We start from the raw sequence: 12,503 nt of genomic DNA, 5'->3' as shown, positions 1-12,503 counted from the left end.
GCTTGAAGATTTCAATGATCCAGGAGCAGCTCTGGGAGTTAAACAGTGTACAGATACACCAGCCGCTTCGTCTACTCCTTAGACCCATCCTCTAAAGTGTCCTATTGGTCAGTGCTGGCCCAAGGCATTCCATTGTAAACAGACTCAGCAGCATAGAAGAACACTCAGTTAATGTCTAAACCTCCTAATAAATGTTAAATTACTAAGTACTTTAATTTCTAGAATTTTTTCTGATAAGACATTTACAGGTAGAGAAAAAACCATTTATTTATAACACTAGCAGTGATATTACTAACTGAAAAAAACATAGACATAATCCTTTGCTGGTAAGGTGTATTTTTTTCCTGTATGTCTTTCTGTTAAAATTCTCCTGTGGCTGGGACATCCATTCATTTACCAAAATCATATTGTTAAATGATGATTCACAGATTTCTTATTTTCATTTGGTCATTATTGAACAACCATCTTAATACTGCTCTATAAAAAATGTGAATACAACTTAATGGAAGCTCTCCATGCTAAAATAATCCAAACCACTAATGAATGTCTTTAACACTTAATTACTATCATTGATACTTTGGTAATTACTCATTCACTAAATACTAAAAAAAAACCTGCTTGTGTACTCACCATATGGAGATATTTGGATAAAGAGTGAGTAATTTCCCTTAGATTAGACTCATCACATCCCAACAGAATCCTCTACAATAAACTAACTGTGACATACCAGGGGTTCCATCCACATCATTGAAAGAAGCTTCAGTTCTAGCTTCATTGGAGACCAAATTAGCTCATAATTAGTTTTCATAAACCCTTATCAGAAGGGATTAAACCAGCAGCACATTGAGAGCAGGGAGCATTTCCTTATAGACTTCCCACACAGAGATACAACACTGCAAATAATACCATCCACTAAATCTGGATATTACAAATTCCTTGTGAAATCTGATGCTCTTCCAGCACCTGCATTATGGAAAGACAGGCAGGAACATAGAGCTGCATGACTACAAGACACCATATCCATGATTGATGACAAATGTAGAAAACAGACCACATCTGGATTCAGGTTTATGGGATTCTTCACAAATTGACCAGAGGCAGCCATTGAAGGCAGAACAGCTGAGGCACCAATATGTACAGAAATGTGATTCTGATAACTCTATTTGGCATGACAGTTGTTTCTAACTATGAGTGTAATGAATGTACTACAGCGCTGTGTGAGCATCCTCCAAAAAACCCTGTTGCTCTGTTCACTTAATGCTATCAACAGTGGCCGCAAAATAACTGAAAAACAAAAGAAGTTCCTTCCTTCCTGAAACTCCTGCAAAATTTGTACAGTTGACACAACTCCCTGACACAACACAACTCACATGCCAGAGTCTGCACCCTGATGCAAACAAGGCAATAATGATGATCACTCAATGGTATGCCAAAAATCTTTTTTTCAAAAGAAAAAACTGACTTTTGTTTATTTAAAAAAGATGGACAGTGTGCATACTAATGATACAATAGAAGCTTTTCTGTCAAGAGTTGGTACTTTAAAACCAAAGCAAATGCTTAAATTTAATTATATTAATTATTACTTTTCAAAATCTTGAAAATTTTCAAATTCAATTTATTTTAGCAGTACAAATTCCACACAAGTTAGTTCCATTAGTATAAGCCTAGCAGAAGCTACATGAAATCTTCCTTGGCATAAATCTACTAATTTACCTACATGGAATGGCACACAGAAATCTGTGTGAATGGGTGTCTTAGGTTGTTCAAAGAATCACTAGCAAAAGCAGGTTTAACATTAAAGTGAAAGCATGACAAAGCTCATTGGCAAGGTTCACTCTACTGCTAACTAGATGGTTAAAGCACACAGAGAAAAATCAGACTAAAACATAAAAATTGACAAAACTTTTCTCTGTGGAGGCTGAGGATGAAAAAAAGGGTAAGGATTAAAAGGAGTAACAGAGACTCTTCCTCTTAGTCCCAAAGTTTAGAGCAAATCTGCCTGCCAATCTTAGCCCTAGACTTGACCAATGGCTTGCACCTAAAGATTTTAAGCACATTTAAATTTAGCAGCACTTAATAGCCTAATTTAAACAATTTGTCAAAAGATTCAATAGAATTTGCTATAAGCACAATAGCAACTCATTTATAGAGGTACCTTATGAATCTAACCCACTTAAAAATCTAAGGGAGAAACATTCACAGCACATTTGCTATAGCATAGGCACACTCACACAAACACCTAAAGGAGTATGGACAAGGTATAGGTCTGTGAAAAATTCCTGTTTAAGTGCAGTACTCATATCAGATGCCTTTGCATCTTCTCTACAGGTGAAGATTTGAGCCTCAAGGAGTGGGGATATTGACCCAGGTTCTATGGGTGGCACTTGGCAGTGATCCTCCAAGTATAGCAAACTTGAGAGTTCGCTGGCTCTGAGAGGTGTCCCACACAGAGGGAATTTCCTGATCAGAGCCTGCTGTGAACATGGAGAGCTCAGAGGGTCTTACTAGGACTGCTGTTTATAGGGTCGCGAGGGAGCTGGCTTTAGTCACTTTGGTAATTGCTTTAGTTGGCTTTAGTAATTTTCTGTTGTGGTCAAAATTCGGGTCGGTAACCTTCTTTGAAAGTTTGATAGCAAAAATGTTGTTCCACTTGAATTGTCATTCATGCAAGAAAAATAAATTTCCATGGCTGTTCACTAAAAAACAGGAGCTCATTAGACAGAACTAGTTCCTGGGAGCAGACAAGGTTTCTGATAAGAAAAAAAGGTTAGCCCAAGTGCTGTTCATCAAGGCTGTGGGCTAGCAAGCATCTCTGAGATCATAGTGCATATTCAGTAAACATTTTTTTTATTCTAAAAACACGTACCTCAAGATTCCAAGAATGTGTTTAACTATGTTCTGTACTGTCTCTGGCCTCCAGGTAGTTAGCATGTTCCAAAGGGCTTGTCCTGGTCTTTCTTTTCACATCTGTCTTGGCCAGAAGGAAGTAAAGTTCTGGCACTTGACAGTTCACACTACTTTATATGTGCAGGTATGAGACACAGTGAAGCCTCCATATGCTGAGGAGCTTACAGTCTTCCCAGATGCTATTCTTTGATCAAGAGCTTTCACATTTTCCCTTTTCAGTGCTAGGCCTAAAAAAGACCACGAGACCCTTTTCCTGCTACCAGTTACTCTTCCACAGTGCCTCACACTCAAGTTTTAAAAACACCTACCAGCAGCGCTGCACACCTTTACTCTTCACCCCACCATAACTATATCCTCAGGTCTTATCTCCACTAAGGAAACAAATATTTCTGATGATAACTCTGCCACAGTAACTGTACACTGCAAAGTCTTACTGCATACACATGGCACAAATGTGAATTGTGAATTTAGAATTTAGTGCTAGACTAGAGTGCCACTTCTCCTGGGGGTTTACAATGTTTAGAATGGGTTGAGCTGCCTGATGAGAGGTACAAGTCACTACTCTACGGCACCAATACAGGCAGATTCCCAGGCAACCTGCTGTCTCTTTGTTCTCCATCTACTTTTTGTTGCTCTATTAAGCTTCCTGTAATTGTGTGTGCCTGTTGCAGGTTACGGTCAATACAGTGAGGCTTTATGCAGGGACCCTCTAGGACAGGAATGTACTCCCTGAGACCCTTGTCAGGTCACAAAGTTGAACCTGCACCTCTTTTGGACTGCTTCCAGTTCCTTGTCTTTGCACAACTTCAGCACAACTGCAGGCAATATTTTCATATTGCACCAAGCGTATGGATCCTGTATTTCCTTGTCAGCAGGTCAAATATTACTCTCAGATGCCTGCACAGACTTACTTATTCCAATAAGAAACTTATATATCACAGAATTCAGGTCACATAGACAGCCAGGAGCAAAACTGAAAGGCAGGCATATACCCTTTTGAAGAGAAGAAATTTTCTTGGGATCTCCCTTATTTTACCATGTCATACTCACATTTAGCACATAATTAAGTATTCTTAATCTACAGACCTCAGCTTTTTTCAGCCACCACCAAATTAGTCAAATTCAGATGCAGGTAGTTGTCCCAGCCATCACATATAAGGAGTAAGACTAGAGAAAAGCAGCGTGATTTACTTGAATCCATAAATTACTATATCCAGGAGCAGAAGGACTTAAAGGTCTCTTTACCTGAATCCCAGTTATGGCTAACTGATTATAGTCCTTGTTCCCAGAAGCAGTTTCTGCGTTTTTCTCATGCTCCCAAAATGACAATCTCTTGAATTAGGGTGTTTAAGAAACTTTGGTTTCCGGGTTTCATAAGGATAAATCTTATTTCTGGACACTGGACAACTTGGTCTCATCCTCCACTACAAACATAAATGCAGCCTCATCATATGTGAGACCAACAGGAAAAATATTTAATTTCTGAGGCAGCCTCCACACCAAGCTGATTAAGGATCAAGCTCAAAGGCAAGTTACTCATCAAGGTGGTTCAGAACATCTAACTTTCAATCGTGGATGAGAGAGAACTTTGTCTTATCTTACTTGCTTCCTTTGCCAGCTGTGACCTTCTCCCCTCAGGGTACACAGAGACTCATTTACAAACTCAGTGAATGCCAAATCAGTGCAGCTACACTTCCCTTGATGCTGACATCATCTCACATCTGTTCTTTCATTCACTTACACTAGCATTTTTATTATCACAGGATCCAGAAGGCATGGTACAACTGGCATTGTAAGATGCCTACTGCTGCAGAAATGAGGGCTAGGAAAGTCCTATTTCTGTGTAATATCAGTGCTCTAACTGTTCTATCCTCAAACAAAACAGGCTGAGGTGTTAGGTGAAAAAACTAACAGAATAAGAAAAGAAAGACAAGTAGTAGTACCGAACACCAGCTTTACTTTTCTACCTCCTACCTCCCCTTCATAAATAACTGCATCAAATTATTGTACACTTTTAATGGGAAAATCTGTATGATACAAGCACAAAAAAAAGGGTTAAGTTTATTCACAATCATTATGCACATTGAGTCCCAACCCAAAAATTACTTCTACATTACTTAAGTAATTAGAACGCAAGTTTAGTAATTTCATTAAGCATGGTTGTTACTCTCAACAAAATAGAAAACATTTAATCAAGTGTTTTTAATCAAAAGCAGGGAGAGATTTTGTACAGTGGGAATTATAGTTGTTTGTGCTGCTTTAGACTGATAGATATTTTTAGAAATTTGTCTGACATCTGTCTATGCACAGACATTTCCATGCACACAATACTATATCACTGTACAAAGCCAACTATACCTCTGAAGTATAATGTAAAAAGTTTCAGCAATTTTTAATCCAAATATGTCCTTAAAATTATTTCACTGCAACTAAATAATTTAATATTGTTGGAGAATGGTGCATTCCAGATAAAAATAAATATTCAAATCAGTCCATTTTTGAAAACAATGGTATTAAATGATTTATGATATGCATAATGCTTTAGGCTGTGCAATGAGACAGTGGTGGAGAACAGCTTAATGAAACTATTCCCCACAAACGAGCTGACATGTGGGAAAGGGATGATTGTTTTAGAATTTTTAAAGGCCTTGATCAACAAACATTTGCACATGTGATTTCAGTGGAACCATTCCTGACACTGAAGTTAAGTATCTGGATAAGTATTTGCAGGACTGAAGCCAAATCATACAATTGGACCCAAACTAAGAGCCCATTTGTTACCAATAAAATCCCAGTTTGGGAGTGGCTGATTATTATAATTATCATTGTTGGATAATACTACACTTCAGATTAATTATTTTTTGCAGCAGTGACTAGACATGAAAATATAGCTTGTCCTTTCAGGGAATGACCTCAGCGCTGTGGCCACAGCCCCTAAAACCCAAAGCTCATAGCGAAAAATTAGAAAAACGCAGCAAAATAATAAATCTGGAAGGTGATACAGAATGTACTGTCTGAGCAAAGCTGGATAAAATGGCACCAGTTCCTGGGAACTTGCATTGCAATCCCATTTCATTACTGCTTAGAGATCCGGGGATTGCTGGTGCTTAGTATGATATGAGCTGGCTGGGGGTCTTTTCCACCTAAATGGCAAAGACATTCCAGGACAGTATTTCTACTTGGGTGCTGCTGCTTCTTTAATACTCATTTTAAGGCCTCTAATTCAAAAATTACCAGATATTGCCTGTAGACTTTCAGGAAATAAAAAAGTGCTAGGACAAAGTCAGGGGTACCATGAGTTGCCGCCCTATACAGCTGAAACAGTTCACTATCTTTGTACTTTTTTTTGTTTAAACCTCAATTCCGAGAGACAGAAAAAGGTAGCACTCCTTCAGCAAGTGTCAGTAACATCATTTCAGGCCCTACCTCTCCCCAGCCATATTTATGTCTTTTATGGTTCTCCAGGTGATAAATTTCTCACATCTGATCAGTAAAATTGTACAGAAGATTCTCAGCTTTTCTCAGCAAAAATTACAGAGAATAAAGCATATGGATTTGCCACATGAATTGCTAAATCTCTGAGGAGTAAGCATGCTTTGATCATATCTTATTTTTTTTAACAATGTTAGGGTATTTTCTTCTAACCAAAGTCTAAAGCTGTTCTGGTATGTCAAAAACACCACATCATGTTCTGCCTTCAATCAGCTAACTTGGAGCCAAAGGAACCACACCTTATTTACCATGATTTTTCCTGGGAAAATAAGCAGATCTGCTGGACAGTTCAAGTATGGAAATCAGGGACAACACCATAAATTGTATTAATCATGACTATTTAAATAGTCAACAGAGAATTAAGAAAGCAGCATGCAGATGAAATATTATCTTGGCCAACACACAGAATAAAAGAAAGTGATCTGGACTACTGAAAGATTGGTAGCAATTTGAAGCATTTGAGAGACAAATGACATTGCAGAAAAAGCTGGGTTAACAAGGGAGCACTTGAGGGAAGCCTAATCTCTGCTGGCATGCTGACTGGGAAGGTCAGCCCAGTGCACGCGTTCTCAGCTGGAGTCAGGCTCCCTCTGCCCGGCCAATTGTCCGCTGGGCTTCAGACACCAAGCAAAGCAAAGGTGCCTTCACTCTGTCAGCGCCTTGTGCTCTCCCAGCTTAAAAACAGCTTCCTTTTCCCTGTCAATTTATGCAGAGTTTCCACAGAGCAAACGCTAAAGGAGAGAGGTAATGTGTGAGAGCCTTTTTTTCTTTCAGAGCAGCAAAAGGCTCTTTAGGAAGCAGTGTAAAGAGTTATTTTTAACACAGTATTCTCAAGTGAGAAGAATGATAGTTCAAAAAACATTTTCGATCGAAATTTTTCTCAAAGAAACTGACTTTGACTTGACACACTATGTTTTGAAATTTAAAGCAAATCTCTTGAAAACTGGCAAACATGATACTTTGCATAGTTTGTTACTTCAGTTTTTGTTTACCTCTAATTTATTGTCAGGTATATTTCACCTTTGCATATGTGCTATTGCCACGAGTAGAGAGAAATGTTATGTTTCCTTTTCAAAAGTGAGATTTAGCACCAAATTCTAAATCCAGAACCTGGATTCACCTCCATCCTCAATCAGGACAAGATTCAGATTACTAACTGAAACCATATGACAATTAATTAATTTAATGTCTATAAAGTTTGTAGCTGTGTAAAGAAGTAGTTCCTAAGAAAAGACAGACATTTTATGAAATATCTAACTCCTAAATCTTGTCAAGGGATCTGGAAGGTGTAGGAGACTTTATAACTCATGCTGCTGTTTGATCTCTTTGAAAAACCATGGTCATTCCCAAAATACCTCTGATGAAGACACAGACAAGACCTGAATTTGCATTGTGAGATCAGAATGACTAAAAGGATGCAAATTTACCCCAAAGGATTGTTCTTAATGATTTTGGGTATTCCTGACACAAAAATTGCTATATTTCTTATTTCAGAAGCATTGTCAATTTCTGGGAACATACTTCTTTACCTCCAAAATAGCAAGCAATCTTTTCATTCAGGTTCATTGCACTTTTTTTTTCCCTTCCATTTTTTATGTTTAGTCATCTTAAACACTTTTAGAGTCTTTTTTGACTGTGCTCTACAGGAACAGTTATCATCAAATACAATAGCATAGCAATGAATGAAGTGGAAGGACAAAATATACTTGAAGATTGAGAGATTTGAAACCTTATAACAGGCATTGATATCTTCTTCATAGGTTCTACTGTAATAATATCAATGTTATCAATGTTTTGAGAAATAATTTTTCTTAATAAATTATTTCTATGAAAATTTAAAAATTATATGAATCGTATTTCACCAAGTGTTAGCACACATATTTACAATATACCTACATTTAGACTTTTAAAGTCAACTATAATGTAAAGGCAACATGCTGCAATATTTGTAATCATGCATATCTCTGTCAATCCATGATGCTAACATTTTGCAAACATTCTGCTTATCATTGACAGGTTTTGATCACAAACACAGTATACAAATTGTTAGACAGCCCTGGCAGTTAAAATAAATTTACTTTTTTGTACTGTCCAGGCCCAAAACAACCTAAAAATCTCTAAGTGCTGTCTTCTATATTGTCATCAGAAGAGATTGAAAAGAAAATCTGTTTTCATTACTTGTCATACTAAATATTCTTGAACCGGAGTTTCCAACTTTCACACAATTTTTAAGGAGTAATAATAATTAGGGTTATTCTAGGGTTATATAAGTAAAGCAGGACAAGCCTGTGGTTAAACAATGGAGTTAGAATTTCTTTAATGGCTGGCTTGTCATAAACTTTACCTCTAACTTTGAGCAAGCCCTTCTCCACTTCAATTTTCCACATCACAGTAAATGGTAACAATATTTCACTAACTCATGGGTTTGGTTTGAGAATTAATGAGGGTCCTATGTGCAAAAGACCCGTAGATTCTGTCTTCTTCTTTCCACTGTGAACTGATAGGAAAGTGACCTGTTCTTAATTTGAAACAGAGACTCAGTCCTGCCCTTCATCAGCACATGGAATTCTCATTTATGTCAACAGGAGTTGCATTGAATACACCAAATACATTACTTACCCTAAAAGTAAATGAAGAAAAAGGAATGGAAAGAAACTCATGGATTCTCCTTGCCTGCTCTTAAAAAGTCTAACAGTTCATGGCAGCAGACACATAATCATAAATAAAAATATTTTTGATGGGAGGAAAGAATTGCTGCCTGGGATTATAAATGAGAATGGAGAAAATTGTAGCAGGTACATCTGTAGAGTACATTTAGCTCTGCTGCAAGAGCACCATCGTAAAAAAAAGGATGGTACATGTAAAATTCAGTCACCATAATACATCATGCTCTACAGACATTTGTTTCAAAATAAAACAAATCTTTAATGGCCTCAGCATTTCAGCTTTTTCCACTATCTCCAGTGCACACCAAGAAAACCTTTTTCTCATATGTGAGTGTTAAACTAAGATAAAAAGTTCAGAAATAAAAAAAAAATACCCAAAACCCAAAACAACCCAAAGCTTTAAAAACTCAAACTTAATCCAAGGTAGCACTAAACACTGGTTTTGGTCAGATGAATCTATGGTGCAAGAACATAATTGACTGAAGATTATTTTTTTCTTGAAAGAGATTAACTGTGAGTACACAATTTTAATCTCTTGGTTTGATCTGAGGTAAACGTTGTCATAGCAGAAAAAGATATTTTTGAGTTTTTTGGGGAAAAAAAAAAACCAAACCAGAAAGGAGAATAATCAAGAAGCAGCTGATTGGCCATTACCAAGCTCAGGGAGGCAAACATGCCTATAACAAGCAGTCATGTTTTAAAATTTGCCATTGCTTAGCCATCTACAGACAATGAGACCTGACAGTTCTTTACGGAAGGCAGGCAGGAGCCATAGTTCTGCATAATTAGGCAATAATTAATCAATCCAAGGATAGCAGCCTTGTAAATTTGGAAAATGGTAAGTGTAGCTGCTTATGTGTATAAATTGGTCTTTTATCCTTTATACTGCCTGCATGCAGTCTTGGTCATTTAAAAGTCTGCCTATCCAAATAACATATTTTCACTTCAGGGTGTATGTCACTGAACAACAGAGGATTTTTGACTGAAGAAAGACATTCCTTCTGAAGGACAGAAGGATTTAGAAACAAAAGGGCAGACTAGATCACAATCCTCCCATGAAGCAGGTTACCAGAGGCAGAAGAACCCCAGCAATGGTATTTTGACATTACCACACATATGCTCTCTTTTTTTTCATAAAACAGTCAAACAGTCTCATGTTTTTCTGGTTTTAGCATTCCTCCAAGCAGTGAGGAATTTAGGGTCTCTACTTCTTATCATGGGATGCGTACAGCTTAAGTATGCCTTTATACCATCACTGTCTACCCTTCTGCTTATGGCTTTCCAGAGCACCAGAAAACACTGTATCTTATGTATACCCAAAATCAGGACCTGCTACTTCTGGAACTAGTGACAGACCTTGTACATGTCTTAGGACTGTATCTTTATTACACATAGCCAAAGTTTCGCTCTACTGTAAGTGCTTGTTCAGTAATGCTGACTGCTGACTCCCGCCTCCTAACATTATCAATAGCTTTGTTTTGAAATGTTTCTGATAAAATAAGCTAAAAATGGTCTTAAGAAAAATTTCAGAATAGTATTTACATGCATAGTATATATAAAAAAGGTCTTTCAGCTGCTCACCTTCATTATAAATGTATATTATTTTCTTTAAATTAGGTTTTCCCCTAATATATACTTAGATTTGGTTGATTGCACTTAATTTCCACCTTGTCCATGTTGCCATGTTTATACTTTGCATAGAAATCAATTTCTAGCTTACTTTATTCTGTCTTTCAGATGTAAGATGTGTTTTATGTCCTTTGAAGCATGGTACTAACAGAGAAGTGTGCTCAGAACGATTACCTTAGTATGCCAGACACAGAATGCTGTGAAAGCATCTTCACAGTAACTATAGTAGCAAGCATGTTTACAGCATGTCAAAATATGGAGACTGGACAAACACGTTCAAAACCAGACATACTTTATGCTGGGCACGAAGAATAAGCTGTAAACGAACAACCACAAAAACTATGCAATCAGTAAGGAGAACAGCAAAGGAACACTTAGAGCACCAGTACTTTCAAGACACGACACCACGAGAGGCTAAATGACGAACACTGAGCCAAAAAAAAAAGCAAGCAAACAAAGTTTCACCAGGGTTTTGGGTGGATTTTTTGCTAATGCAGAGTTTCTCCGTTCTCGCCGGCTCTGTCCCTGCACGCTGTAGCTCAGCGCGCCCGGGATGCAGCGCAGCCCGCAAGGAGCGCAGCCCGTGCCGGCGGGGATGCCCTGTCAGGCGGGCGCTGCGAGGCCCGGGGAGCCTTCCGAGGGGCGGGGTGCGCCGGCCAGAGCCCGGATCTGGACACCGGCACCTGTGTCCGGACACCGGCACTGCGGTCCCCGAGCGCTGTCCCCGGGGAGCGCGCTTTATTCACTCACTGCCTTCGCTCCACCCGAGGGGAGATCTGTTAACGATTAAATCGGCAGCGGCCGCAGTTCAAAGCCCTGTCCCGGGAAGCAAAGGTGAAGATAACGTCCCGGAGGATCGCATCGAGTTTCTGCTGTTGCAATCGCTTTTAATTACCCTCCAAACGGCACATCACACAGCGATCCTCCGGGCGCCGGAGCGGGCACCGCGATAGCCAGACAACTATAAACGCTTTACAACGCGCCCGCTGATTAAAAAGCGATTAGAAACTTATTTGAAGTCGGGTGTTCTCTCCGGGCACGGAGCGCCTCCTGTCAGCGCCGGAGGCCGGCCCGAGCCCTCCCTCCGCCGCCGCCGGTGCGCCCTGGCCGGCCGGCCCGCACTTACAGGTAGGAGGTGAAGACGCTGAGGTTGGCGGGCACGGCGGTGAGCCCGAGGTCGGAGCAGTCGGCGCGGAGCAGCACTCCGTCCAGCTCGCAGCGGCACGGCGCCGGACAGCCCCGCGGGCGCTGCCCGCCGCCCCGCGCCCCCCGCCGCAGCCCCGGCGGGCACAGCAGCAGCAGCAGCAGCAGCAGCAGCAGGGCGCGGGCAGCGCGGGTCGTCGCCATGGGGCCCGGGGGGTACCTAGAGCCGCGGGGCGGCCGCTCTCATGCTCCGGGGCGCGGCGGGGGCGAAAGGAGGGCGCCCGTCTGGGCTCGAGGAGCTCCTGCGGCCGCCGCCGCCGCGCCGCTGTCTGTGGTAGCATCTCAGCTTACACGCTGCTTTAAAGCCCTGGAGCCGGCACCGCGCGCCCGCTGACGCCGCCCCAGCCTTGCCCGCCGTAGCGCAGCGGGCCCTGCCCGCGCCGCCGTGCGAGAGAGCGGGCGGGCGGGGGCGGCCGCGGGCCCGGCGGGCGGGCGGGCGGGCGGGAGGAGGGAGCGGGGGAACGCCGCCCTCAGCCTGCCCTCCGAGCGGGCCGCGCCTCGGCGCTCGCCTCGGGCCCTCATCTCACATTCGCCGAGCGGGTCAGGCTGCGGGGCACCGCCGTGGGTCACCCTGCCCAGGCAGTCATCCCAGAGCGCATGGCACAG

At 41.0% G+C, this 12,503-nt stretch overlaps 1 protein-coding gene across 1 annotated transcript in view; it reads right to left on the bottom strand.

The window, feature by feature from the left end:
• The window catches only part of LGR5 (leucine rich repeat containing G protein-coupled receptor 5), a 91,763-nt gene extending 79,628 nt beyond the window's left edge, over positions 1–12,135 (bottom strand). Inside the window, exon 1 of the mRNA XM_036401534.2 lies at positions 11,821–12,135. Coding sequence (XP_036257427.1) covers positions 11,821–12,041 — 221 coding nt within the window. The 5' untranslated portion in view covers positions 12,042–12,135. The remainder of the gene's footprint in view (positions 1–11,820) is intronic.
• Positions 12,136–12,503: the final 368 nt, after the last annotated feature.

Source organism: Molothrus ater, chromosome 5 (assembly GCF_012460135.2).
Source record: "Molothrus ater isolate BHLD 08-10-18 breed brown headed cowbird chromosome 5, BPBGC_Mater_1.1, whole genome shotgun sequence".
NCBI classification, from domain to species: Eukaryota; Metazoa; Chordata; class Aves; order Passeriformes; family Icteridae; genus Molothrus; species Molothrus ater.
The sequence above is the reverse complement of the archived record's forward strand: the minus strand, read 5'-3'. Positions and strand labels throughout refer to the sequence as shown.